Source organism: Saxophila tyrrhenica (assembly GCF_035928015.1).
Source record: "Saxophila tyrrhenica strain CCFEE 5935 chromosome Unknown scaffold_2, whole genome shotgun sequence".
NCBI classification, from domain to species: Eukaryota; Fungi; Ascomycota; class Dothideomycetes; order Mycosphaerellales; family Extremaceae; genus Saxophila; species Saxophila tyrrhenica.
Window position 1 is genome coordinate 1,133,888 of NW_027041734.1, and position 26,189 is coordinate 1,160,076.

General features: G+C 54.1%; 11 protein-coding genes across 11 annotated transcripts; 6 read left to right on the forward strand and 5 right to left on the reverse strand.

Annotated features, from left to right (window-relative positions):
* Nucleotides 1-174: 174 nt before the first annotated feature.
* On the forward strand, nt 175-3,453 carry OYE32_1 (NADH-dependent flavin oxidoreductase; the record flags this gene model as incomplete). The annotated part of the gene is made up of 5 exons (XM_064798806.1): nt 175-684; nt 742-827; nt 920-1,577; nt 1,635-1,741; nt 2,025-3,453. The coding sequence occupies 5 exons, from the start codon at nt 175-177 to the stop codon at nt 3,451-3,453; spliced, it is 2,790 nt and encodes a 929-aa protein (XP_064663133.1).
* Nucleotides 3,454-3,549: 96 nt separating this feature from the next.
* Nucleotides 3,550-4,293, reverse strand: LTR77_001545 (uncharacterized protein; the record flags this gene model as incomplete). Its single annotated transcript, XM_064798807.1, has 1 exon — nt 3,550-4,293. The coding sequence occupies one exon, from the start codon at nt 4,291-4,293 to the stop codon at nt 3,550-3,552; it is 744 nt and encodes a 247-aa protein (XP_064663134.1).
* Nucleotides 4,294-4,435: 142 nt separating this feature from the next.
* LTR77_001546 (uncharacterized protein) lies at nt 4,436-5,796 on the forward strand (the record flags this gene model as incomplete). The annotated part of the gene is made up of 2 exons (XM_064798808.1): nt 4,436-5,262; nt 5,610-5,796. The coding sequence occupies 2 exons, from the start codon at nt 4,436-4,438 to the stop codon at nt 5,794-5,796; spliced, it is 1,014 nt and encodes a 337-aa protein (XP_064663135.1).
* A 968-nt stretch (nt 5,797-6,764) lies between these two features.
* On the forward strand, nt 6,765-7,487 carry LTR77_001547 (uncharacterized protein; the record flags this gene model as incomplete). The annotated part of the gene is made up of 2 exons (XM_064798809.1): nt 6,765-7,076; nt 7,116-7,487. 2 exons carry the CDS (start codon nt 6,765-6,767, stop codon nt 7,485-7,487), a joined length of 684 nt encoding a protein of 227 aa, XP_064663136.1.
* Nucleotides 7,488-7,558: 71 nt separating this feature from the next.
* LTR77_001548 (uncharacterized protein) lies at nt 7,559-9,089 on the forward strand (the record flags this gene model as incomplete). Its single annotated transcript, XM_064798810.1, has 3 exons — nt 7,559-7,716; nt 7,766-8,308; nt 8,360-9,089. The coding sequence occupies 3 exons, from the start codon at nt 7,559-7,561 to the stop codon at nt 9,087-9,089; spliced, it is 1,431 nt and encodes a 476-aa protein (XP_064663137.1).
* A 567-nt stretch (nt 9,090-9,656) lies between these two features.
* LTR77_001549 (uncharacterized protein) lies at nt 9,657-10,478 on the forward strand (the record flags this gene model as incomplete). The annotated part of the gene is made up of 3 exons (XM_064798811.1): nt 9,657-9,680; nt 9,732-10,354; nt 10,421-10,478. 3 exons carry the CDS (start codon nt 9,657-9,659, stop codon nt 10,476-10,478), a joined length of 705 nt encoding a protein of 234 aa, XP_064663138.1.
* Nucleotides 10,479-11,631: 1,153 nt separating this feature from the next.
* On the reverse strand, nt 11,632-14,557 carry LTR77_001550 (uncharacterized protein; the record flags this gene model as incomplete). Its single annotated transcript, XM_064798812.1, has 3 exons — nt 11,632-12,432; nt 12,480-13,062; nt 13,131-14,557. The coding sequence occupies 3 exons, from the start codon at nt 14,555-14,557 to the stop codon at nt 11,632-11,634; spliced, it is 2,811 nt and encodes a 936-aa protein (XP_064663139.1).
* Nucleotides 14,558-16,085: 1,528 nt separating this feature from the next.
* On the forward strand, nt 16,086-17,633 carry LTR77_001551 (uncharacterized protein; the record flags this gene model as incomplete). Its single annotated transcript, XM_064798813.1, has 5 exons — nt 16,086-16,270; nt 16,368-16,564; nt 16,615-16,911; nt 16,966-17,385; nt 17,494-17,633. 5 exons carry the CDS (start codon nt 16,086-16,088, stop codon nt 17,631-17,633), a joined length of 1,239 nt encoding a protein of 412 aa, XP_064663140.1.
* Nucleotides 17,634-18,741: 1,108 nt separating this feature from the next.
* On the reverse strand, nt 18,742-19,391 carry LTR77_001552 (uncharacterized protein; the record flags this gene model as incomplete). Its single annotated transcript, XM_064798814.1, has 2 exons — nt 18,742-19,053; nt 19,107-19,391. 2 exons carry the CDS (start codon nt 19,389-19,391, stop codon nt 18,742-18,744), a joined length of 597 nt encoding a protein of 198 aa, XP_064663141.1.
* Nucleotides 19,392-19,609: 218 nt separating this feature from the next.
* Nucleotides 19,610-22,820, reverse strand: LTR77_001553 (uncharacterized protein; the record flags this gene model as incomplete). Its single annotated transcript, XM_064798815.1, has 3 exons — nt 19,610-20,645; nt 20,700-21,117; nt 21,167-22,820. 3 exons carry the CDS (start codon nt 22,818-22,820, stop codon nt 19,610-19,612), a joined length of 3,108 nt encoding a protein of 1,035 aa, XP_064663142.1.
* A 562-nt stretch (nt 22,821-23,382) lies between these two features.
* LTR77_001554 (uncharacterized protein) lies at nt 23,383-26,181 on the reverse strand (the record flags this gene model as incomplete). The annotated part of the gene is made up of 2 exons (XM_064798816.1): nt 23,383-24,045; nt 24,097-26,181. The coding sequence occupies 2 exons, from the start codon at nt 26,179-26,181 to the stop codon at nt 23,383-23,385; spliced, it is 2,748 nt and encodes a 915-aa protein (XP_064663143.1).
* Between the last annotated feature and the right edge of the window lie 8 nt (nt 26,182-26,189).

Here is a 26,189-nt window from a genome sequence, read left to right on the forward strand (position 1 = left end):
GTGGCTGTACCGACTACCCAGACCTCATTACGTTTCATGCAGGAAGGGGTGTGGAATAGTACCAAATCCTTGTCATGTGGTCGCCTGCGGTTGATTGTTTATAATACACCTACCATGTGCCTGTGATGGCTCTTTTAAGTTTTCGCGTTCCGCGGAAACGTCGCTGTCTGGACCATGCCTATACGCCTCACGTCTCCTCCACGGTCCTTGGATCTTGACCTCGTCAAATCACGGTCGAACAGAAGAAGACTGCATGATTTCTCCGCGAGCTCCACGGCCGGCAGGATACTGATATGCACGATTTTAGCCGGGGTTGTCACCCTTCTTTACTGCTGGACCACATTATGGGCCGCTCCTCAATCCTGGTTCTTCAATGCGGACAGCGCGTACGAGTATCGGTATACCGACCACCGGCTGCTTGAATCTGGGGCGTTCATCAAGGCCGCAAATGCCTCTGAACACACAACCCCAGCCAGGGTCTCGAAAAACCAGCCCGTGATGTGTGTGGCCATGACTACCATCAAGCGCAAAAAAACTCAGTATCTAAGCGATGCTGCAGGATCGATGCTTGTTGGCCTCACACCAGAGGAAAGGAGCGCGATAGAAGCTCGTCTGATCTTCGTGGATCTCAATGCGACCCTTCACCCTCAATGGGACGACCCTTGGCTTGACGTGTTTGACTGGGTGAGTACAACTTCAGATATGCTCGGCGAAGGCTAAGCTAATTATAATTATCGCCAGTGGGGTGGCTACAACGTCACCGATGCGGAGATGGACATGTTGCGCGAATATAGAGCTCATGAGAAGATCCAGGCAAAAGGAATATTGTGAGTACTCTTTTCCATCGGACATAGGGTTCTTAACAAAATCTATTCGACGAACGCAAGGACATCGACAATGACTCGCTGACTTGCGGAAGTGATTACGCCTATGCCCTATCGCAGTGCTACAATGAGACAACCGCACCCTACATCGCAATGGTAGAGGACGATGTAGCCTTCGCAGACGGCTGGCTCGCGAAGACATTGGACGCTCTGGCAACTGTCAGACAAAAGAAGGCTCCCTGGCTTTATCTCCGGCTCTTCTTCACCGAGTGGCACCTTGGCTGGGATGCCGATATCGACTCACTAGCAACTAACCCATGGATCTGGTTCGTCGTTCCGATCATCTCCAGCCTCGTTACAGCTGCTGGCCTGAAATTCCGCTGCCACTACTACAGAAGCTCGCACGACATCAACCATGCGCGCTGCGCTTCGCTGTGGATACTTCTTTGCGTAACGATTCCGGCCATATTCACTCTCCTATTCCTGATAAGACCGGATGGCTTTGTTCCGCGAACTGGTGTCGTTCGAATGGACGACAAGGGATGCTGTACACAAGCGCTGGTATATCCGCGAGAGCAGGTGCCGGCGCTCATACAGCATTTGCACGACGTCAAACCCGGCCCGACCGACCTGAAGATCGAAAAGTATGCGAACGAACTCGGGCTCGCGCGCTATGCGCTTGCTCCGCAAGTCGTGCAGCATATCGGGTTGATAAGTACGCGGGGGATGCCGAAGAAGTATACGCAACAGACGGTGAGCGATGCTTCGCCTAGGGCTTTGCCTGAGAAGGTTTACTGACATGTGCTCCAGTGGGCGTTTACTTTCGAGACGCAGAAGGCTGAGAAGCTTGCGAAGGAGCACGCGGAATCGGCGAGATGGGGGGTCTGGCGCGCTGAACTTAACTCTGATATCCATTTGTAACTTTTGATGAATGTACATGACTTGATACCCCAGCCAGTTCTGTGCAACCGTTTCTGCGTGTTTAGTATCTTTTATCGCCGCCTCCTGCAGGCGGGAGGATGCAACCCGCCCAACAACTGCCGAGGTCGGGCTAACATGAACTCCATCTCTTCTTCTTGACGACTGGTGCAATGATACACTTTCACAGGGAAATTCTATGGTCATATCGCACAGTCTTGGTGGTTGAAGAAGCAGCTCTTCGCTTTTATCGCCTTGAGTTTTAGGTCTGAATTATACCAGACTGCCTTTACTGGACCTAGCACAAGCGCTCAGGAAGAATATGGCTCCAACGACCGAGAATGTCCCTGCTAAAGGCATTCCCTTCTGGACGCCTCAGCACCTCCTAAACCCCGGCACGCCGCTCAAGCCAGATGCCAAACTACCAACGCTATTTACTCCTCTCACCATTCGCGGTAACGTCCTCCGCAACCGCATCATCGTGGCGCCCATGTGCCAGTACTCCACCGCTCCGTCCGGACCTGATATCGGGGCTCTGACGCCCTACCACATCACCACGCTCGGCCACTACGCCCTTAAAGGCGCCGGACTCGTGTTCATCGAAGCTAGCGGCGTGCAGCCGAACGGACGTATTTCTCCCAATTGCCCTGGAATCTGGAGCGATGATCAGATCCCGGGTGTCAAAGCGGTAGCTGATATGGTACGCAGTCAAGGCGCATTGTGTGGTATGCAGCTCGCGCATGCCGGGAGGAAGTCGTCGACTGTGCCGCCTTTTATTGCTGCGCAGTTCAAGAAGGGGAGTGTGCGGGCTACGAAGGAGAATTACGGCTGGCCTGAGGATGTCGTATCTGCCTCCGGTGGAGAAGATTTTGTCTGGGATGGCAAGAGGAGCGATGATCCTGAAGGAGGCTACTATGCTCCTCGTGCGTTGAGCAAGGATGAGATCAAGCAGCTGGTGCAGGATTGGGCCGCCGCAGCTGTGAGATCGGTGAAAGCCGGGGTGGACGTAATTGAGATCCATGGCGCTCACGGTTATCTCATACATCAGTTCCTGTCTCCAATCACGAACCAACGGACTGATGACTACGGAGGCAGCTTTGAGAATAGGACGAGGCTTCTGGTGGAGATCATCAAGGCCATCCGAGCTGTTATCCCGGAGTCCATGCCGCTATTCCTTCGATTGAGCTCGACCGAGTGGATGGACGATACTGAGCCCGGCAAGCGAAACGGGTCATGGGACGTTGATAGCACGATCAGAGTATCCAAGATTGCCTCTGATCTCGGAGTCGATCTACTTGATGTTTCTTCTGGGGGCAACCACCCGCAGCAGAAGATCAACATGTTCGACAGCAAAGACTACCAGACCAAGATCGCCGCGCAGATTCGGAGAGAGCTTCGTGAAGCTGGCAAGCCCATGTTGATCGGTGCTGTGGGCTTGATCACTGAGGCAGAGCAAGCGCGGGACATTGTGTCGACATCTGCTGAAGCTGAAGGACAGGATTCAAAGCATGATGGCAGTACTGGCGAAGAGGCTGCGGCTGCCGAGAAGATGACGGATGCAAAGGGTGGTAAGACACCGATGGCGGATTGTATTTTGGTGGCCAGGCAGTTCATGCGAGAGCCGGAGTGGGTGTTGAAGGTTGGGTGGAAGCTGGGCGTGGACCTGGCGTGGCCGAACCAATTCAATCGTGTTAGATTTCCGAAGCTCTAGATGGTGTACCTACACTAGAAGGGTAAACAGATAAAGCAGTAGATCTGTAGAATTTGCACACCTTCAACTCCCCTGCGTGTGCGCAAACTGGCATTGCTATCTGTCGACTATACCTATCTCCGCAGCCTCTTTAGCCTTCAACCCCCATTCCATGTACCAAGTTCCCGGCACCGGTCGCGACTTCAAACCCCATCGTTGCAGCTCAGTAGTCTCGTCGTCGATGGGAGCGTCAATTTCCCGGTAGTGCTCAAAGTCCACGATGCTCGCTTGCTTCTGATCGTCGTCCCATAAAACATTTCGAAGAGCACAGTCGTAGGGCGCGATGCCTAGCTGTCTGATCGTCTTGAGTTTGGACAGGAATGCTTCTTGTATCACGGTGCGCTCGTCTTCCGTCCGGGACCAGTAGCCCAGGTCCCATAGTGTCCGGCCCGGCAGGAGTGTCATCACGGTGTAGACAAGATAGCCTCCTGGATGGACTCCATCTTTTGGCTGGACTGTCTGCTTCCAAGTAACCATGTGCGGCACGCCTTCAACCTTTTGGTCGCGAAACAGTTGAAGTACTTTCAGTTCGGCGTTTGTTGCTGGGCTTGGGCCAGGATGGTATAGATTCTGTGGACCCGGCCATTGCGCCTTCACTTTCATGACGAACTGTTCGTCTTGGCCGTCACCAGCATCGTTCGGATCATGTCGTCTGCAGAGGTACAAGATTCTTGCTTCGCCAGGATCCTTGCGAAAGTCGGTAATGGCGTGGAGTCTCTCGAACCGACTTCCGTCTGGGAATTCGACAATGCTCTCGAGGAAGTCCTCGGGATTGCCTGAAGGTGTGTCATCCGATCCCATGTTGAAGGTCGTTCACGGCGATAGATCGATTTTGATGGGATTGCTTCTCGATGGCCATGACTGGAAGCTGGTTCGTGTCAGAACTCTGTCCGTGGCGGTCAAATGGAAGGGGCTGCGGGAGAAGCGGTCAAATACGCCGAGCATGCTCACGTCTTCGCATAAGGATGCTCGACACTCACTTTGCTACATCAACTACCTTCCTATCCATCTCACCCCACAGATGGTATTGACAATGGCCAACATCCTCGTCACGGGAGGCGGGCGTGGCATTGGCCGAGCCACAGCCCTTCTAGCGGGCGCACGCGGCTGGTCCGTTGGCATCAACTACACCCGCGACGCGTCTGCAGCAGACCGGACTGTTGAAGACGTGCAGAAAGCAGGCGGCAGGGCGGCGAAGCTGAAGTTCGACATCACCAGAGAGGCGGATGTAGTAGACATGTTCTCAGCTCACGAGAGCTACTTCGGCACCCTCAGCGGCGTGGTCATTAATGCTGGTATCACTGCGAAGAGTCAACCACTAGCAGAGTTTACTACCGAGAGGCTGAGAAATGTCATCGACACGAACGTCTTCGGATCCTACCTATGTGCGCGGGAGGCCTCGAGGAGACTGGCGAAGAGCGGCAAGAAGAACAGAAGTATCGTCTTCGTGTCTTCAGTAGCAAGCAAGCTGGGTTCGCCGAACGAATACGTGGACTACGCCGGCTCTAAGGGCGCTATTGATTCACTGACTATTGGATTGGCAAAAGAACTTGGTCCCAAGGGGATTAGAGTGAACAATGTTAGACCGGGAATCATCAAGACAGACATTCACGACCTTTCTGGAGTCCCCGGCCGAGCTGACAAACTTGGGAACATGAGTCCACTGGGACGACCGGGTGAAGCTAGCGAGGTCGGTGAAGCGATTATATGGCTTCTCTCACCCCAGGCAAGCTACGTAACAGGCGCTGCTATTGACGTGGCTGGAGGGAGGTAATTACGTCAGGTATCGTGCTCGGTTCTGCGATTATACCTACAGGAATTCGCCCAGCGTATACGGACACATCGCTACCTCGTGAGGATGAATCGCTCGTCGTCGAGAGCATCCACAGGATGGGGCGCGATAGGCGGCCTCCAGACCCATGACGATCACCGATGCAACGTTGTCTGCAGCGCAACCAAAGACAAACAAGAAAGTAAGCCGACAGGGGCTTGTCGAAGGAGCAGACAGTATCGAGAACACCACTTGCCGTGTAGAACATTGTGAGCTTGTGTAAGGCCACGTATGCAATCATCTTGCCACTGGTGTCAATCAGAGCCATATGCATGGTATGAAATAGTCTGACGAAGAGTCATGGCAAGGCGAGTAAGGGCTCATCCGGTGGCCATACTCCGATGGTAGTTCGGGAGGATTGCACGACAGGCATTACGCCTCCCATTCTTGCCGCCGTAGATTTCCATACGCCAATCTCCTTCCGTAGTCAATCTTGGGTGTCTTGCATCGATTGCGTACGTCGGACCGACTGATGCACCATGACCATCGACGACAGAGGAAACCTCAGGCACCCAGAAGCGTCCCGTCTCATCCCACGCCACGCCTCGATCACTCGTTGGCGAGCTTGGGATCCTCTAGTGCGGTTTTCTGTCCGATCTTGGATGTTGCACTTGTTTGCTGAGGACCTTGTCCACTCAGGTGTGACATTGAAATCGCAGCAAACATGTCCGACCGAGACGAGTGCGAGGACAACAGCTCGGTGTTCCAGATGGAAGATCCAATGACCAGATGAAAGTGATCCACGTAATGCTTCGAACCAAGGGAATTGCAAGCAGAGCGACACCGGAATCCCTCTCGAGACAAGAGGCCGCCCTTTGACTAGTTAATGCACTGCGGAGTGCAAAGTGCAAAGTCGAGAGCAAGGAACGCGGTCACAAGCGGGCGGCCTCCTCAGTCTTATACAGTACGTACCCATGCACAGGCCAATTGGATGGCGAACCGCGACCCACCCCAGGTACGCCCTGCTGACGGGGGTGAGAAGTTGCCTTATCGACACCTACTTCACACTTGGCAATGGCTCCGTTCCACCAGGACATTTCGAGCGACCGGAATTGGGCGGTGCTGGCATCCAGAGCTCTGCTCGCCCTTCTTCCGCCTCGCTTTTACGACTCGAGGCTTTCTAGGACCGACCCAGCATCTGAGAGCTTCCCTTCAACGCTTCATCTCACTTAGGCCATGATCTACACCGTTTCCTAGTTGTGACTCTGGCTCTTGACCCTCTCTGATACATATATTGGTGGGGTTCGTGCAGTTACCGCTGTTGTATCACGACAACACCGCCTCGGACTACAGCACAAGGTGAGTGCTTTGCTTCTTCACCGGCGCTCTAGCGCTCAGCCTCGTCAATCGAGGGGCTGTTCCAGCGTGCCTCAGTTCTCGGGCAACAGCTTGTCTTAGTCCAGCGTCTCATGCAGTCAGCTAAGCGACCTACAGTGAGACGATGGGAAGCCATCCACAGAACCAGTATGGCAACGATGAGCTGAATACTGGCTTTGCACCGCCATCCACCTATCCAGCGAGCATCCAGCTACGGCTGCCGTACCATGATCCTGCTTCCTCATTGGCGATTCAACAAACCGGAGTTCCTTCTACTACAGGTTTGCATTTCCAGAACCACATCGGCTCTGTTGATGTCCAAGGCTTACATTCAGGGCCATGGCATCCTTCTAATGTTGCATCCAATCAAGTCCCAATCGGAGGGTTTGGCTCGGTCAACGACACCAGAAAGGCGAACACCGTGGCAGGACGAGTGGTAAGCGAATACCATCCAAGACCGCCGCTTCTACAACAGAGCTCCTACAGCTCCGCACAAGATTCTACCTACCAGTCGGCACAGGCTGGGTACGGACGGCTTCAGCTTCTTCCACCGCCAATCCAGCTCTGTGATGAGACTGCTAGTAATGCATACTCGGATACACAACCACAATTCAGTGTGAAATCGGCGCCTACGGGAGGCAAAGCTGGCGGAAGACGACCAAGATCGAAGTCGGAGGTAACGCGGTGCACAAAGCACAAAGATGGACGTCTGTGCAACAAAGTGCTAAAAAACCAGTCCGATAAAGAGTATGCCATGTTCTCATGCTATGCGATCTGGGAAACGAAGCTGACTTGCTCTCCAGTAAACACCTATCTCAGCACACCAAGCCATTCCGATGTTGCGTGAGAGGATGCACTCGTCGGGAGGGGTTTGGCACTGAGAACGACCTACAGCGACATCAAAAATCAGTCCACGGTATGCCACCAACGGTCGGGAGCGCTGTATACTATGTCTGTGCTGCCTGTCCGCCTCCGAACAACGGGCTTCCGCCAAAGAATTGGCCAAGGCTGGATAATTTCAAGGCGCATACATCGCGCAAGCATGGAGACTGGGACCAACAGTACTTGATCCGGATGCAAGTACGACTCAGCGCGAATACAGGGCCAGTGCTGACACCTGTGCAGGTCTAAGCATATGCCACCTTCTATGGCCCAGTCTGAGTCTGGCTACGGATCACACATGCCGGTCGAGTATCGCGATACTCAGTCTCTGGGAACCCCCAGCATGTCAAGAGGTCCTAGCTTCCGAGGCGGCAACTTTGATATCAGTTTCGACATGAGTTCGGTGAATCCGCTAGCAGGTATAGGTGCTGGGCAGATGGGTGCTGGCATGGACCTGGACGGCCAGTTCAACGCTGGCTTCCAAAACTCTGGCAATGGCTATACCGGACACAGTTTCTATGGGAATCCAGGGGGAGATGCACAGCTTATACTATATCCAGACACGGTGCAGTCCTCGCCGACTAGCCATCTTCAGGTGGCCCAACAGACATTCGCCGGCAGCATGGACCAGGCAATGCGAATGGATCAAGGCCAAGGTCCCGAGCAAACATGGCGTCATCAAGTCTTTGGCCAGCAGAACAGCGAAGACACCGTTGCGCAACAGTCTGCAGAAGGCTTCAAATGCACAGAATGCAGCAAGATCAAGCCACGTGAGTGTGATCTCCGGTGAGACTACTCCGCTGCCCACCAACAACCACAGCTGACGTGTACGCTTAGCAAACACATGAAGCGCCACACCCGTCCATACGGCTGCACGTTCGAGGGCTGCGACAGACGACTGGGTAGTCGCAACGACTGGAAGAGGCACGAGAGCTCGCAGCATGAGTTGGACGAAGTCTGGTTCTGTCAGGATTGCAACTACGTGGTTCAATCTGTGGAGGCTTTCGCGCGCCATTTAGAAGCCCAGCATGACTACCGACGTAGTACATACGACAATCAGTACTGGTGCATGGCAGCCCACCTTGGCCAGCACGCGCACTACCGCTTCTGGTGCGGCTTCTGCCAGCGGCTCGTGAATCAGACAGAGTTGAGCCCGGAACACGGTGGTCGGCGAGCATCAAACGCCTGGGAACAACGCTTCAACCATATTGGGGATCACTACGACAAGCATGATGCTAATATTGACAACTGGCTACATATGGGGGCTTCCGGACGACAACTCACGTTACCCCAGCGTGGAGCACAGAGGGGCGGTAGCTCGCGATATCGGAACAAGGAGCCAGCGGACGATAGTAGTGAGTTGGGCGATTCTGGTATTCCAAACGTCGGCTCGCTTGAGTTCTTCATGGAGGGACCAGCAGCACAGTGGGGAGACGCTCGGATGAATGATCCGATGACGAACTACAATCCCGGCGGCATGGACATAACGAATTACGGTGGTATGAATCAGCACGACGACATGATGGATGCCGACGGAGAAGTGGACGACAGCTTCCAGAATCTATGACAGGGAAGAGACGACAGAAACGAGTTATGAGCAACGAGAGCGGATATGGTTTCCTAAGCGCGGCGTCCGGACGATGGATTAATGTACTGTAGGGGTGGGCATCTATTTCACTCTTTTTGCGAGGATTTGGGATATCAAGGGGCGGGCATGATTGTGACGAGTAATGAGTGCATGGGAAGAAATGGTTGGACGATGCGATGATGGTTTAGTAGATGTATGATAAGATGTGGTTCATCACCCCATACTACTGAGCACTCACTGTGTTTCTTGATCCACAGTATCCTGATCTCGCAACAAGTATGGATGATAGCGTGAATTCATAACGGAACAAGAAGGTCGACTCTTGGCGTGGACTGTCACATGCGGCGGCTCTGTGGGGATCGTCAGCCGAGGTCTGACCTGCTGCTGCTCACGACCGTCAACAGCCATTGCCGAGAGCATCATGTGCGGTTCACTGCCTTTCCTCTCATCTGTTCGTTGTATGCAGCTTGTTTTCTTGTCTATACCAATGTTAGCAAGACAATAGTACTCAAGTTATTCCCTCCTCGTCCTGACAAACCCGCAACCATGGACAACCTCCAAGCCATCCAAGTAAGCCGAGCATGTGACGTCGTCAGAAGACAGTCCTAACTAACCCAACAGAAATACCTGGAACGCGAGATCATCCTCAACCCGACATACAAACAACCCCTGATCCTTCTCAAAGCCATCCGCAATGGCGCCGTCTACGGCACCAAAGTCCGCTTCCCACACGCCCTCGTCATGGTCTTCCTCTTCCGATCCGGGACGCTCAGAGAGAAGCTATGGCTTACATTAAAAGCGACACGGCAACATGCCATGAACTTGGCCAAGTTCGCTTTCCTGTACAAGAGCGGCTGCTTATTGTTGAAGAACGCCAATGGCGGCAAGGAAGAGAGCATGCACACGTTCCTCGCTGGCTTGTTTGGCGGGTACTGGGTGTTTGGACATGGCAAGGGTGCGAGCAGTTCTGTGAATCAGCAGATCTGCATATACGTGTTTGCGAGAGTTGTGCTGGCGTTGGCGAAGCTTGCTGTGCAGCCACCGGGAGATAACAGCTTGGTGGCCGGGAGCTACGGTGGGCACGGAGGGAAGAGCGTGCTCGGGTTGAAAGAAGGGCAGCTCAAGGCTATTCAGCAATACAGCTGGCCGGTGTTTGCCTCCTTCAGCTGGGCAGGAGTGATGTGGCTCTTCCGATACTACCCGGAGACGCTGCAGCCGAGTCTGCGGAACAGCATGACCTATATGTATGTTCATTTTCTTCTGTCTCTTTTTGTCAAGAGGGAGGTACTGACGAGGTTTCTTACTACTAGTTATGACAATGCGGAAAAATGGGACTCGACGAGGAATTTCTTGGTGCACAACAAATGAATTTGGATGGATGCTGTTGTTGATTTAGCGAGGCGTTTCTTGGACATGTGGCATGAGTTGGGTGTGTATAGCATTGGGGACTGCATCTGCATATATGTTGGAGACTGTACAGAGCCAATACTGATCGCATATGCCAGTTTCGCGGACTCCAATCATTGGTACGACTTCTGGTCGTTCGTGTTGCAGCACAAGCAGCCTGCGTTTCCTGGCATGCCTGCGAAGGTGGATCCATAGCCCGCGTTGTCGAGGCAGATCAGCAAGACAGTATGGATGCAGTGTCACATCGAGGCAGGCTCTTGGGGCTTTTGTATGCCTTCATCAGGAAACACTTCAAAAGAATGAGTTCCTCTGCCTTTCCTCACTCCCCTGATACTTTCGAGAACCCAGAGTTCAAATCTCTCCCACAACATTAAGGATGTTCACTGGAAAGTTCAAAACATTAACCGAAGTCGCTTGTTCCAAATAGCCAGCCAAAAGGTGAGACTGAAATTCAGTGAATGCATGCGTCGCTGCATACACATTCGTCAGTACATGTTAAGGGCGATTAGTTGAACCCCCCCGATGCTCAACAGACGCGCTTACCTTTTGCTCAATGCCTTTCGAAGGGTTTTAAATCATTCAAGTTTTCGAGCAGAATCCACTGAAACCACTGAGATGGCCTACGAGACCTCCATCCAGCTTTCACCGGACCCTTGAGGCTCGGTCAAACTGCTCGCGGCTCACCCGCTGCTCCAAATACGACACGCTGAGCACCAACAAAGGCCGAAGAAATGTATGATAAGGGCTCTCACAGGCCCAAAGGTTCGGAGAATTTGCTGCGTATGGAACCCGGGCTCAAAATTTGCTCGCCGGCTGGAGATCAAGGCGTGAAGCTCTGTTATTGAGCCGCGACTCCGGCGACGATGATGCTGCAGATGATGTTGTGACAGCATTGCTTCGAGGACATTAAGTTGCAAGTCTACGGGACATGAGCAGCGAGCGTGCTCAGCGACTGGAGATCATCTACAAAGTCTTTGACTTTACATAATATAATCAAGGATAATACACATTGTTCATGATCGTCACCCAAAGGGAAAGCGTGCACTATATCGTGACATCCCACCTATCCATAATCGCCACCATTGTCGTCAAAACCGAAAAGTGTCGTAACATCCTACCCATCAATCTCCATCTCGTCAGCTTCCTCTTCATCGGAGTCTTCCTCGCCGGAGGATATCATCACGGCGTCCTGTCGGCGTCCTGTTTCCTCTGACCCAGCACTGACGGCACTTGTGACACGGATGCCGCTTCGACTCACCTGCGGCGGCAACATCTCTCGGCTCCTGCGCGCCGGTGCTTTGCTGCTCACGACGTTCGACCTGAAGGCATCCGGCACCGGCTGTGTCGCTTGTAACCCTCGGACGACAATGCCTGCGAACTTGCTTGGGATCTCGTTTGGCGCGCCCGATCGCACCGAGCTGACGAATCTCGGAGGCACGCCATCATGCGAGCCTTTGACAATGCCAGGAAAGCTGTCGTATTGTTCTGCACCGGCGATGACTTGACGCTGTTCGATGATTTGGACACCCATGGCCTTGAGGTTCTTGTGTGAAAGCTGCCGTGCCTTGAGAGTGGTCTCCGTGCTGGTCGTGGGATAGAAATCGGATTCGTACCAGCCTCCAAGTTCTTTAAGCTCATCGTGTTTGGGTCCGTCGGTCTGGTCGTTGCTGTGGCTGATATGGTAGAAGAGCTCGCTGATTTCGCTGAATGTCGTAATGCCTGGGTACTGGGCATCCATGGCTCTGAAGAATTTTTCGCGGTCATCGACAGCCTCCTCGCAATACGGGCATACAAAAAGGTTGTCGGGATGGCTGGCCCGGCGAATTGCCGCGGCTCGTCTGAACGTGCTTTGCGCGCTGTGAAAGTTGCCCTCGAGATGATTGTTCAGATGAATTTCACTCTGATACTCCTGAGCCTGTTGAAAGTCAGTCGAGATCGAAGTATGATAGACGAGAAAAGTACCTTCTTGTCCTCCGACACAGTTTCGTCACCCTGGCACTCCGGGCATGTCTTGATTCGCTCAGACCACATCGTGTACTGGTTGTACGAATTGTCTAGTAATACTTCCATGAAGGCTCTCGCCATGTACTCATAAGAGACATCCTGGGCTTGTGTGCTGCTGTTGTCTGCTTCTTCCCCCATCTCGGCTTCTGGTTCGACCCGGACAACGTTCGAATCATCTGACTCCCCACTCTCCTCCAGATCTTGTTCAGGATTTTCTTGACCGGCTTCGTCTTCGTCTTCGTCTTGATCAGCATCCTCGATATCATCGTCATCATCATTGGCACTAGCCACGGCAACAGCATCACTCTGTTCGTCCCGTAACTCGAGCGCGCGCTGGAGCACATGATCAGCAAAGTTGGAGGCCTCGAGAGATTGCTGTCGTCTGTTGAACTCTTCCGTCGTCATTTCCCGCTTGGACTCGGCCTGCTCATGCTGGAGAAGTGCTTGGTGGGCAATCCGGGACAGACGTGCCCGATAGCGTTTGCGGACGCCAGGGTCAGTCGCATATTCTTCGGGAGGGTTCTCGTCAGCCAGAACGAGCCTATAAATGCCAAATTAGACGTTAGCAACGTGTTTCTGGTCCAAAATACGAGCCAGGTGTTGCCTTACCGGTCCGTCATCTTTCGCAACGCAGTGCCGCGAGTACGTTGAATTCGTTCATCCTCAATCCTGCCCATAACCAAAGGTGCCCAACGTTTCCTATGCGCATCCGAGAAACCTCGCGCATCAACAGGCTGCTCCGTCATCACGCCAATTTGGTCGATCGTTGGTTCCAGGTATATGTAATATTTCTCAAGTGTACAGGTTTCAGGGGAGTGGCCAGCAAGACGACGGGCGGCAGCCAAGCCAACACGTGAGACAACGTCGGTAAGGGCCCGCCGACGGATACAATTGAAGCCCATGACTTTGAACACCCACCCCGCACGATATGCACGCGATTTGAGGTAGGCTGAGAGTGACGCCGAGCTGAGCGGCCGGGAGAAATCGATGCCGAGGCCTCTGTTCGGGCTCGCAAAGAACAGCGGTTGGTCGCGAGCGCTCTCCTTGAACGTAATGTTGTGCCGTCTGAGTTTGAGCAGGTCATCCAGACTCTCCACACCTTCAATAAGGCCACGTCGCAGAGCAATCACGAGGAGCCGGTGGACTGGCGAGAAAATGAGGTTGCTGGGTTGAGGCGAGTCCAGATAGACGTGAAGAAAGGTATCGCCTACCCCCAGTGCTTTCTCGGGATCTGCAGCTCGCTTGATCTGGATGTTCTGGAAGCGAATCGTGAGTGCGAACTTGCCAGGTTCATCTCCCACTCGGATATCCAGGTCTGACCACTTCAAGCCCGGGTCCCTGGCGTCGTGTGAAGCGCAAATGCTGCCAGGGCGACAGGCTGTTGCTCTGGCAATAGTCCACGCCGCCCAGTGCTGCTCGCAGAACTCGATGGACCTATTGTAGATCATCTCCAGGTCGAACAGTTGGCGCAGCTCTGGGAGACCCAGGTAGGACTTGGGCACAGATTTTCCGGCGCCTGGATAGCTGGCCAGAACACCGCGCATCACTTCAGTCATCCAATAGTACATTGCCGATGCGGGGGGAGGAATCTGATTGCGCATCCGAAAGGTTCGCTTTGTCCAGAACATCAATGAGTCGCGGTATGTACACAGCGTGCTGTACATGATTCGCTCTCCGGTCATGCTGCTGCGTGGCCTCGTCTTGTGGTAGACGACGATGAGAAATTGACGGAACTCCTCGAACATCCGCTTGTGATCGTTCAAGGGAAATAGTAGGTCAGAGAGGTCATCATCGCTCAAGTCAGCCCGGGCCATTTTGAATTTGAACAGCATCCACTGCGTGTACATGTCCAGGTGATGGTCTTGCTTTCGTTGTGTGGAGGCCGCATGATGGCGAAATCCGCGGTAACTCTGCGACTCTTGAACCACCAGCTGCACGAACTCCAGTTGCTCGACCTCGGAAGCCTGGTGAAGATTCTCCAAACTCTGTGCCAGTGTAAACCTTTCGCTGAGGTCGGGGATTGGCAGATTGGCCATGGTGTAGGGTCTGAACCAGGAGTGGAAAGGTGTTGCGTTGTCCCTTCAGGACTAGGGCGTACTGCACCGTCGGCGTCGTACTCGTAGGCACCTTTCTGACAACGGGAGAAATTCTGGCCGCGCCGCTCGACGGGTCAAACGCTCGGGCCAGGTTTATTGAGTGATGTCGACCGGTGCGATGTGTTGCGTGGGTGACTGCCCAAAGCATGGGCCTGGCACGGTGCAGGTCGCAGCCGGATCCGCTGCAGTGGGTGGTGTTGAGCCGGCGGACCGAGGAGTATCGTTCCTTAGCGTGGAGGAGTATCAATCCATGATTGTTTGCTGCTGGGAAGTTTGGTGATGACTTTCGAGTTTTGAGAACCTACTCCTTGTGAGGTGGGAAAGAGTGGGTTATAAGCCCACTCTCGTGCTTGCGAATTGTAGCACATGTCGATACTTCACGCCTTTTTGCCAAACAAAAGGAGTCGGTACTTCTCCACAGATCTGCTGTGTTACGTCTGGACGATAATCGAGGAACGGAAGGCTGCAGGAGCTGAGGCAGTCAACATGAGAGCCTTGGTCGGAACCTGTCACAGCTGTGAAGACGTCCATCCCGATTAGCCCGGCGGGATCTTTGGTTGACTGTACAGCGCACGATTATCATGATCAGCGGTCTTGTTGAAACCCGCTGGTTGCAAAACGCGTGCAGCAGTGCATACATATGACCATCTCGTGCACGGCGCTCGAGCGTCCCCGCGTTTGCGGCGTTGTCCTTGTTACACAACATAGCTTGCGCACGAGCATCTTAATCGTCCTGGTCCACGCTCTATGTGAATCGGGCCTGAACCCAGCAAGAACAGCCGACTCCAGAAGTAGAGCTTATCGACCTCCTGTCTGAATTTGGAATGGATCAGATGGCAGTCCTTAGTCGCGGTCAATGTTGGGACAGAATTGATCGGCGAAGCACCGTAGCTGTGCGAAGCCTGAAACATTGAGACGTTCTCCGTCGGCAAGAGACATTGCTGAGCAAGGCCACTACCCGATCGAACCGATGCAGACGCACTGCCAGAGGGAGACAAGGAATTTCTCGCGTTTCCAACAACTTGTCCAACGATGCCCGATGGGGGTGGGGCTTGAGCAAGCCTCTGGTCGCGAAAGAGGAATCGCCAGGAATCGTCAAAGCAGACCTCACACCATGGCCAAGGGTGACAGGTTCGAAATCTCATGAGGATCAAGAGACTGCAAAAATGCAAACGTCCTCGCTGCCATCGATCAGACGGTTGACGGGCGACTCTTCGGTCGTCTACATGCTTCGCTCGGGAGAGCACCGTAAGATCTCCGTTTGCACAGGTCCCGTTTGATGTGACATCCACACGACGCAGAGCCGTCTGTTGCAGACGTGTGCGAGACGAGCACTTATTAGACGTCCAAAGTGCCCTCCAAATACTTCTTCTTGATTCTCACCAAGTTTTTCAATCTGCCCAGCAAGCGTTTCGTCTCATTCGTTCAGCCATCTCAAGCTCACAATATAAGTGCACCAACCTCAGCCATGGCACCAAAGCCACCACAGATCGACACATTTCAGACACCTGCCCGCAACGTCAGTGGAAGACTGTCGCAGGAGACCACTCCAGTGCTCAAGCCCACCAGTGCGACGTCCCAGCGATCCGGAGGCCAGTCACCAGTCGTGCAGTCACCTGAGACTGTCGCGGGCGGAGGAGGTGCGAGTCCAGTGTGAGTGTATCGTCTTTTCATCTTGTCCTGTTTCATTGCCATCACTGCCGTTACGAGCAATGTGCAGTCTTAGGCATGGCATGCTAATGCTTTGCAGGCCCGCGCTGCACATCGGTGACACCATCCACAGCGAGAACTTCCTCTCTGTGTCCGACCCAAACATACTGTCGTCAAGCGAATACGTCAACCACCACAATCAAGGCCTGCTCTTCCAATACCTGAGTCGTCAGACAGCCGTGATTGAGATGTTGGCGACATCTAAGCGGGGCGCTGCGGACACAGGAAGTAAATTGGGTATGTCGGCGAGACAACGTTCTTATGTGCAAGGCTGACGTCTTTCATAGGACAGTTCACGTCGGATGAGGTCACGACCAGCCAGAAGATCATGAGCGAGAACAAAGACCTCATCAAGAGCGTCCTCACGCGTTATGGCAATGACCTGAAGCCAACCAAGTTGACCAGCAAGGCCGGCGAGAAGCTTTCGAAGCAGGCGGTTGAGTTCAAAGCCCGTCTGATCACGGCAGCCGCGGAAGGAGACGACGAGGATACGGCGGACCGCGTCGAGCAGCTCATGAACAAGTTGTCCGAGACCGGTGTTCGTGTCTTCTTCAGCAACATGGTCAATTTGTTCCTCCCAGGCGGTATGGTTGCACCTTTGTGGTTACATGTTTTCACCGCTAACAGACGCATCGCAGCCACCACTAGGACAGCTGGAGGTGCAGCTGCCGTAGGCTCGGGCACCACGGACACGTACAACGCCGAAGACCAAGCGATCGTCGACTTCCTGATGAGCATGCCGACCAAATCAGTCCTCGTGGACCAGTTCAACGCCTTCACTGGCAACTTCGCCGCTGATGAGAAGCCGACCACTACGAAGACCAAGGGTCGTCCACAAGCCAAGAAGTTAATCGGCGCAATCCGTGCCAACGGCGATGATGAGAACGACGACGACGACGACGACGAGAATGTCAGCCTCAAGCACATCGCGGATCAGATGGCAAAGATGACGCTGGATGGCTTGTTCGCATTGTGGGTCTCCCTGGTGAAGGGTCAGACGACCGGAGCAGGCGGTGGCTCCACAGCCAGCGGAAGCGGAACAGCCAGCCAGGCCAAAGGTAAGCTGCCTTGACTCCCAACCGCCATCTGCGTATTTTCCTCACTTCCGCTGGCCGCATTTCCAACTTCAACATGATGGACAAGCTGACTCATTACTCTTCTCGCAGGCACCAAGAAGCGTCCAGCGGAGGAAGACGTCGACGACAACGAAGACGAGCTCGCCCAGGGGACTGCTGCTGGCACTGGCAATCCGGTGACGGGCAGGGCAAAGTCTCCGGTCAAGAAGCCGCGCCGCGGCGGTCGTTGATGGCCAGGTGTCCTCTGAGGAGCTACAAGCTGCAGGTCAGCGAAAATGTCAGCGGGCTCTGGCGTGGATCAAGGCGCAGTATAACATGGGTGTAGGTTACATATCATTCAATACCACTTTGTTGCACCTTATTTCAAGTGCCTCGTCTTCATCACCTCGACGTTCTTCAGACTTCTTTCGCCTGATTCTGAGGAGACTTCATGTTGTTACCACTCAATGACTTCTCACGATCACCTCTCCCGATCAGTCCCAGAGCCACTTCACGTCGCTCCTCGCCGTTCCCGACTTCCCCGGTTTGGGCGGATGGGTTCTTTTCCGAATCGCCGCTCAGCATCCAACGAATAGGTAACATCAAATTTGAATCGATTCAGTGAGACCTTCTTGTTTTTGTTGCAAGCAAAAGAGTGGTTCTAACTCTCCTTTTCCCCGCAATAAATGACGATCCGGCCTCGGCTTCTCGGGACAGAATTCAGTCATCTCATCCCCATATCATCAAAATTCGAGCAAAAAGTTTGGAACCAGCTGGTGTTATATGATGCGTCGCTGTGTATTGATCAGCACTTGGTAACGACATTGACTAGGACTAACACTTACGCCGGGAATCGCTAATCTTCGTTAGACCCAATCGGACAGCAATTTGCTTGAAGAATCAAACATACAACCCGGGGCTCATCGATGGCAACGATGAATTTTACCACCTGGTAATCAATAAGCAATCGTTCAATCGATTGAAGGCGATGGCATAGCTTACTAAACCACCAACGCAAGCTCATTGGCTGCTGGTGGTGATAGGATTGGAAAAATTAACTATAATAGTTTGTAAAAATACCCCGAAACCGGATGCCCACCTAGAGCCCCTACCATCTCGCCAGTGCCTACAGCTGCCCGTAGATTGCTCCAGTATAGAACGAGATCGATTGGTTGACCACTCGCGTTGAACTGTCATGAAATGGTTGTATAGAATAAGTATACCAGCTGTATCACAACAACTCCCTGCTATCGAACAAAGGCGACGCTCCAACAGCAACAGATCAAATCAACAGTCAATGATTTGTTACATCCAACGCTTCCAATTCCAGCTCTCCAATCTCTATTCCATTGATACTCCTCAAGGCTTCTCATTCGTAAACTTTGTATCCCCTCCACCCCCTATCCCCCTCTCCTTCCCCCCAAAGTCCCAGCCATTCAAATACCCCGTCCCCGCGCTCAAATACGTCGCGAACCCCAGCCAGCCCAGATACGGCACCAAAGCATACCCTGCCACTTCATCCACCTGTCCCCAGATGTACGTCATGTACCCGACGATGCCTGTGAGCGCGACGATGTCGACGGTCGCTTCGATGGGCCGTTTGAAGGTGAAGAAGAGCGGCATCCAGATGAGGTTGAGGCCGAGTTGGAGGGTGTAGAGGGTTGCGCCGTGCTGTTTAAACACATTAGTCGTAGTTTGAGGAGGGGTGGGGTGGGTGGTCGTACCTGCGCCAAAGCCAACTTGCTTCCGTCTACGCTATGCAGTCCTGTAGTATACGCTCTGTATGCCGCATAGCCCATCGCGCCGTATAGCGCCGTCCATACTGGCCCGAACACTTGCGGCGGCGGTCTTAGAGGGGGCTGTCGGAGCGCGAGATATGTCTGTTGCGTTTCTTTTGGTCGTGTCGAGAAGCCGATTGCTGTACCGGCAGCGATGGGCAGGAGGACGGCGGCGGCAGGATGCTTGAAGACAATGTCTGGGAGGGTGAGGGAGGGTATATACGTCGTCATGGTGGGTGTTGACGAGACGGGATCACGAGGTGAGGTTCGACGGGTCTATGTTGATTTATTGACTTCACTTCAAATCTCACTCGAAGCGCGTCACAGATCTTGGCTTGAAACAGTCACAGCCCCGGACATCAGAGACCATGACCACGTTTACAATTGTTCTTCTTGATATGCGTATGTACTCGCTGTGTACAAAAGATACATTAGGTCTTGAACCATAATCACAGCACCCAATCCAACAACCAATCACTCCTCACATCCGGCGTAAGCTGCGTGACATTGCACTTGCCCTCCTTCGTCAAGTACGCACCCGCATTACTGTATCTCAGAGCCCTGCCATACTTCTTCGACTGCTCGACGCTGTCCTCTGATATCCCAGCGGGGTCTTCAGGTATCCAGACCACAGGCTGCGGTTCTCTCGTGACTGGGTCTTGATATGCAGCTCTGAGCTCGGCGTGGCGCTCTTGTGGAGTGAGATCGATCAGCTCGTCCGGATACCGAGCGATAGCTTTGCCTAGCTGATCTGCAGCCTCAAGCATCCTCTTTCGAGAAGTACCGGCTTGCCGTGCTGCATTCAGCTGGTTGTCGATCAAACGAGCATCGATCTTGTTGGAAAGCCGCGAGAACGTCTTTCTCGCGTTGGCCGCCGTTGCTGCCATGGCCTTTGCGCGATCATGCTGCGCCTTCTTTGACGTCTTCGGCTGCGTGCCAGACCTCACGGAAGTCCCAGGCTTTTCGGCTGCGGACGCCGGGCCTGACGAGTCGTCCCCATCATCAGCTCCATCAACGCCACCCTGAGTAACCTCAGTACTCAGCCTGTTGGCTCCATCAGTAAGGAAACGTTGCTCAGCCTCTGCTGCAGTGTCTTCCAGCGTCACCGGCACCAGCTCCCTTAGAGGCGCCATGACCCGTTCGAGGCTGTAGTTGTAGATCGCCGTCAAACAAAGTACGATAATCATGATGATTGCTTGTGGGGTGCAAGCAACCTGACCCTGAGCATTCCTAACGAGGAAGAACAGCCCGATGAGTGCTATCTCTAAGACGTACACCCCCAACAGGAGCTGAGAAAAGGCCTGCTCGAACAGCAGCCCATGAGTGTCGACTTTGTTGCGCTGTACATAGTAATAGTTGTGCCGGTATGCTATCCAGAAGAGGCAGAAGACTGCTGAAATGAAGACGAGCACCAGGGGCGCGATGACGGAGTAGATCAGACCGATGACTGCAAAGTTGGTCCACATGGAGAAGACGTTGGCCCACCTGCGAAAACATTAGCAGTGCTCTTGAGACAATTGTAGCGAAGAGAGTACGCACATCTGATGCGGAATGGTCGTCTGAAGCCACACCTCCTTCCTCGGCGTCTGCGTATGAAAAGGCCAAATAAACGTAATGAAAAGCAGACGCAGGTACTGAAACAGTACACTACCACTGAAGCCCAGCGCCTGAATGGTTAGGTAGTTGAAGAAGTAGTTGGCGGCCTTCGGAAGATCTTTCGCCAGCGTAGTCACAATGCTGACGGGGTTGTCGAGAATTGAGCCAATAACTGCAATGAATCCAGAGGATATCGAGGTCACCAGGACGAGTTCGATGAAGAGGAAGACGAAATAGAAGCTCTGGGTGACGACCTCCCGCCGGCTCCTTGTTGGCGTGCCCATGTTCACAGCCAGCTTACGGCACAGGGCGGGCACGACCAGCTGAATAAGTAAAGCCAGGAGGAGGGCCGAGAGCGGACCTTGTTCCTGTTAGCAACGATCGACATAACGGAGCAGAGAGTGCTGTACCTGAGATCAGAGATATCAACCATGAAGGCCACGGCTTTAGCCACTTAAGGTAACTCGTATCCTCACGCAACGACTGTAGCTGGGACAGTATCCCGAGAAAAGTCGTAGGTATACCCCACAGAAACAGCATCCCGGCGAAAAGAATGAAGCAAATGCACTTCCTCCGAAAGCGTCCGAAGCTGGTGAGTCCCATGTTCGGCCAGATGATCTCATGAGGGGCCACATGAAGGAAGCGTGGAGCCATGCAGCCAGGTTTGTGATGTGCGACCAAAGCGCAGGCCATATTCGCGGACATCTGTCGATCAAATTGGATGAAGGCGGAGTTCTGGCGCTTGAAGAGGGCCTCCTTGTCAAGGTTCTGGAGCATGTTCTCAATCAGGGGCGTGACGTGTGCGATTTCAGCTCGGAGGTATGCGATCTTGGGGACTATGTCAGTGCTTCGGAGCCAGAACTTCCACCACGGAACGCTTATCAGGCTGCCATCGTCTTGCTTAATGACGTTAACAGTGGACTGCTCGGAGTCCTCCAGGTAGTTGTGCCACAGCTGCTTGTCGTCCTGACAGTCGGCTTCAAAAGCCTCAGCGATGCGCTGATCCTGCTTCGCATCATCCTCGTTGTCGTCAACACCTTCATTCAGAGATGCTGGTGCCACCCGCCTACGAGCCGTACCACCTTCGACTTCGGTGCCGGCTGCTGTGGCGTTCGTGTCAGAAGACGTTGGTGGCGACCTCTTCTCGCCGGCTTCCTTTCGACCATTCTTCAGATACTTCTTGTTGACTCGTCGCAGAATCGACAGCTCCTCCTTTTCCAGCTGATGAGTGAGTTTGTGCCGCAAATTGACCAGCGCTCTCAAATCCCGATAGTCGCGGTTGACCCAAACATGCAGTCGACTTCGATCATCATTCCACACGAAAACGTCAAAGAGCGCCTTGAGTTTCTCTTCGCTCTGGTACTCGCTCGGGATATTCGTAACCAGAATTGTCCTTGCAGAGGCTTTCAGTCGGTGCTCGGGAGATGTAAGGTACTGCTGTCGGACTGTAGTGAAATGCAGTTTCTCGCGGTAGACACGATACAGCGTCCAAGAGATGACCAGCAGTGCGCAGACCAAATGCGCCCAGTACCTGTTCGCTTGTGCGGGCGCCACATTCGTCCAGGAAAGAGTGTCGAGACCGGTGACGTTGAATCTCGTAAGCTCGCCGTTGACATTGATTGTGCGCTCGTCCACGCCACCATTATAGTTGACTGGCAGCAGTACGGTAATGACGATCGCCATCAACGGCAAGAAGATGACGACCATCGCCCGCAGGAAGCGAATCGCGAAGTAGCCATCCAGCCCACACTTGAGCTTCAACTCCTCGCCTTCGATCGCGAAGATCCTCTTGATCCATTTCAGCGGGCTCACAGGTATCGCTTCGACACGCAGCCGGTCCTGCACCAGATATGTCTTGGGCTGGTAGATGCGCCGTCCGAGGCCCGAACTCTTCAGTAAGAAGAAGCCAGTGAGTTGGAAAGCGAATAGGCCAAACGCAAACGCGAGGTTGAGGAAGAAGGCCTTAGTCGCTATCCCACTCGAGTCTTGCGCTGCTCCGGGATTACCGTTCAACAAGTCGTCGACGATGTCTCCTCCGGTGGAGTTGGTGCTGTTGCTGGCCATGCCTCGAAGACCGTCTGAACGGGTCTGCGAGAAGTGAAGATAGGGGATGCAGATGGCAAAAGAGTGTTGATGGATGACGGCACAAGCGTCCAGAAGAACGGGATGAGTTGCGGGGCCCAGATCTATTGGGATCGACGCCACCGAACGGCCCGTCACTTGGGCGGCGGATGATCTGCTTGATGTGTTGTAGGGATGGAGAGTAAGCGACTGATATTGAATGTTCATTCAGAACACTCGCAACAAGATCCACTGGATATATGGAAACGTCATACGTGGAGCGATCATGGGAGAAGTGGCGAGCACACTTGGCACAACAACGGCAAGAGCATGCCGACTCAGCTCTCGACTTCAGCTCCATGATTGAAACAACGTAACAGTTGGATTTAAACGATTTTTTTCATTCTTACAGGTACTACCAGCGTAGTCGGTATCGGCAGACGGGCCAGCAAAGAAAAGCGTTCGTGCCAGCAGGTCTCAGTCTCGACAGTCAGCAGTTACACAACAAGCGAGCCAGGACGATGCGTTCATCCAGCAAGCTCCACGTTCCTCAACGACCACACCCTCAATAATCCAGCTCAGCAGTCGTCTCCTTCTCCGGCCCCGCCGCATCCAAGTCCTCATAACTCCTCAAGCTCCTCCCCTGCACCGCCTCCTGCGGCCCCATCGCCCCCGCACCCCCCTCCATCGACATCCCCATGCCCATCCCCGGCGGCATCATCGGCATCCCACCACGACCACCAGGTCCACGTCCGCGCCCATCGTTGCGCGCGTATGGTCCGCCCATACGCCCGTTGTTCATCATGTGACGGCCTCCACTGCGCACGGGGCCGAAACCACCCTGCATACCCGGCATAGCCATTGGGTTGAAGCCAGGCGGCATGCTCATGCCCGGTGGGAACATCGACATGGCGTTGCCCGGTACGCCTGCGGCGAGTGGATAGCCCATCGGCATGTGCTGGTTGAGGTTGAAGCCGCGAGGGGTGCCGGTGGGGACGTTGTTGCCGATCGGAAAGTGGCCATTGCTGTTGGCATCGCTCCTGCTAGGAGCAATGTGCGCTGGGTCGAGAACGTAGGTGTTGACGAGCTCGACGTCCGCGCGCAGCTGCTGGTACCACTCTACGTGACGCTTCTCGACGTGCTTGCGCCAGAAGTCGGTGCCTTTAAACAGCTTGGTACATTCCGGAACCTTGCAGCGGTATTTGCTGATGTCTTCTTGCTTGACGTACTGTTGAGAGTTAGTATAGATTACAAGCATGGAAAGCAGACGCGGCCATACCTTGGTCAGCTCCTCCTCCAAGCCTTCCTCAACTGGCACACCACCCAGCTTCTTCAAGTTGACCTTCTCGGGCTCCAGAATCTGCTGGATCTTCTCTTCGAACGTTTTGACCCAGTTGTAAGCCCGCTGCAGCTGCATTGCATTACGCGCGGACGGCTTCAGCATCTTCTCGGGCTTCTTCTCCTCGGTTGGGCTCTCCAGATCAAACCCCATCTCTACGTCTGCACTCGCAGGGTCCGCAACACCATCGCGACTGTCGTTCTTGCTGGCTCCGGATCTCTTCAATGGGAAAGGTTCTCCAAGGGCAGAAGCGCGCGCGACTTCTTTCGCAGCACTGGTGAGCGAGCTGCGAGGGCGGCGCAGATGCCCTCCTGGACACTTGCGCTGCAGCTCGTGCACAGAGTCTGCTTCGAATACGCAGAAGAAGCAGAAGTTGTGGACGCGGCGCAGATACTCCACAAGCAGATCGAGCCTCTTCTTCTTCTCGAGGAGTTCTGCGTCATCACTCTCGTCTTCGTCCACAATGCCTTCATCTTCCTCACCTTCTTCAACATCTTGATCCATGTCCATCTCCTTGGTCGGCTTCTCTGCAGGCTGTAGAAGGCCATGTGATACGAGTGACTCGACGCGCTTCCCAACGTCGGCGGTGGCAATGTACGTATCACCCAGCTCATTATCGAGCTTGCGAACAAGGCGCTCTGCATACCCCAGGTCTTTGTCGATACGCTCGGGCGCAGAGAAGAGATCCCATAGTGCCTTCTTCCTTGTCGCCTCTGGCGGACGATGCACGCCACAGTGAACGGTAAAATCGCCACGCTCCGGATCTTTGATGGTCTCTTTGTCGATCTTCCGAAGCGCCTTCTCACTGGTACTGAGGGGTCGCTGGACCTGCATAGCGTCTCCATTGCTCTCTCCTTCTTCGGCTCCGTCCTGCTCCGGCTGCGCTTCAGCTGGCACGATTGCCTCCGACTCATCGTTTGCCTCCGATCCCTCGTTCAGTAAGATCCAGCCCATGCGATGGCACTTCTTAAGTGGGTTGGGATCAGAGAGTGATAGGTGCTTGAACCCGCCTGCTCCTTCACCCAGATGCTCTTTCGCAAATGCTTCAAACTTCTCCCGGGTCACCGTTGGCGCAATCGTCTTGATGAGCAGAGTGGGTACGAGAGCCGCCTCGTCGCGGATGTCGCCACCTTTAGATGGTAGCAGGTCACCAACGCCTAACACCTCAGCAGCAGCTGTAGCCTCGCCTTCTTCCTTCTCCATCACGCCACCAAATCCATTCGACTCCGTCTTGTAGATGCCTTCGAGCGTGAACTCGTCAAACTTGCCATCAAACAGATCGTGTTGGAACTGCGCAAACAGCCCTTGACGGTAGTCCATCAGCCTGCGCCTGAAGGCGTCTCTGCTCTCCGACACGTAACGCTCGCGGAACCAGTCTTCTTGTTTGTGTAGACGGACGAATGTCTGCGCCTGAGACTTCTGCAGGTTCTCCTTGTACGAGTCATACGCCGCCTGAATCTTGGGCCTCTCAGCTTCGCGGTCTTCACGTATCTCGCGCTCGCCTCTCAAGCGCGGCGCTGGTCTTCCGGTCCTGGCTCTTTCTTTCTCTTCCTTGACGCGCTGCTCGGAGCGCCACCACTCGGCAAACCACGTGAAGCCGACTTGAAACTCAAGCTTCATTGGGTCGGCCATTGGGTTGTGGAGCATCGGAGGTGGAGTCGGCTCAGGCATGCCTGGGACGTAACGGTCGATCGCGGGAGGTTGCGGTGAGGAGCGGCGTCGTTCACGGTGGCCATCGTCGCGACCACGTGGTCCGTAGTAGTCGTCACGTGGAACTCGTTCGGAAGGTTGGTAGCGGTCAATGTTGCTCGGGGATCGCGAGCGTGAGCGTCTGCGGTCTCGGTCGCCGCGACGACGATCTGCATTTGATGAGTCTGCGTACTTGGGCCTATAGGAATCAACACCATAGTTAGCAACCGCACCTATTGGTCCACGACGTGCATAGGGATCAGCATTGCGATAGTCATCGCGGTCTCTGGCAGCGACGCGTGGCGGCGATCTGGCATAGGCGTCGTTGTGGTCCATGGTGGCTT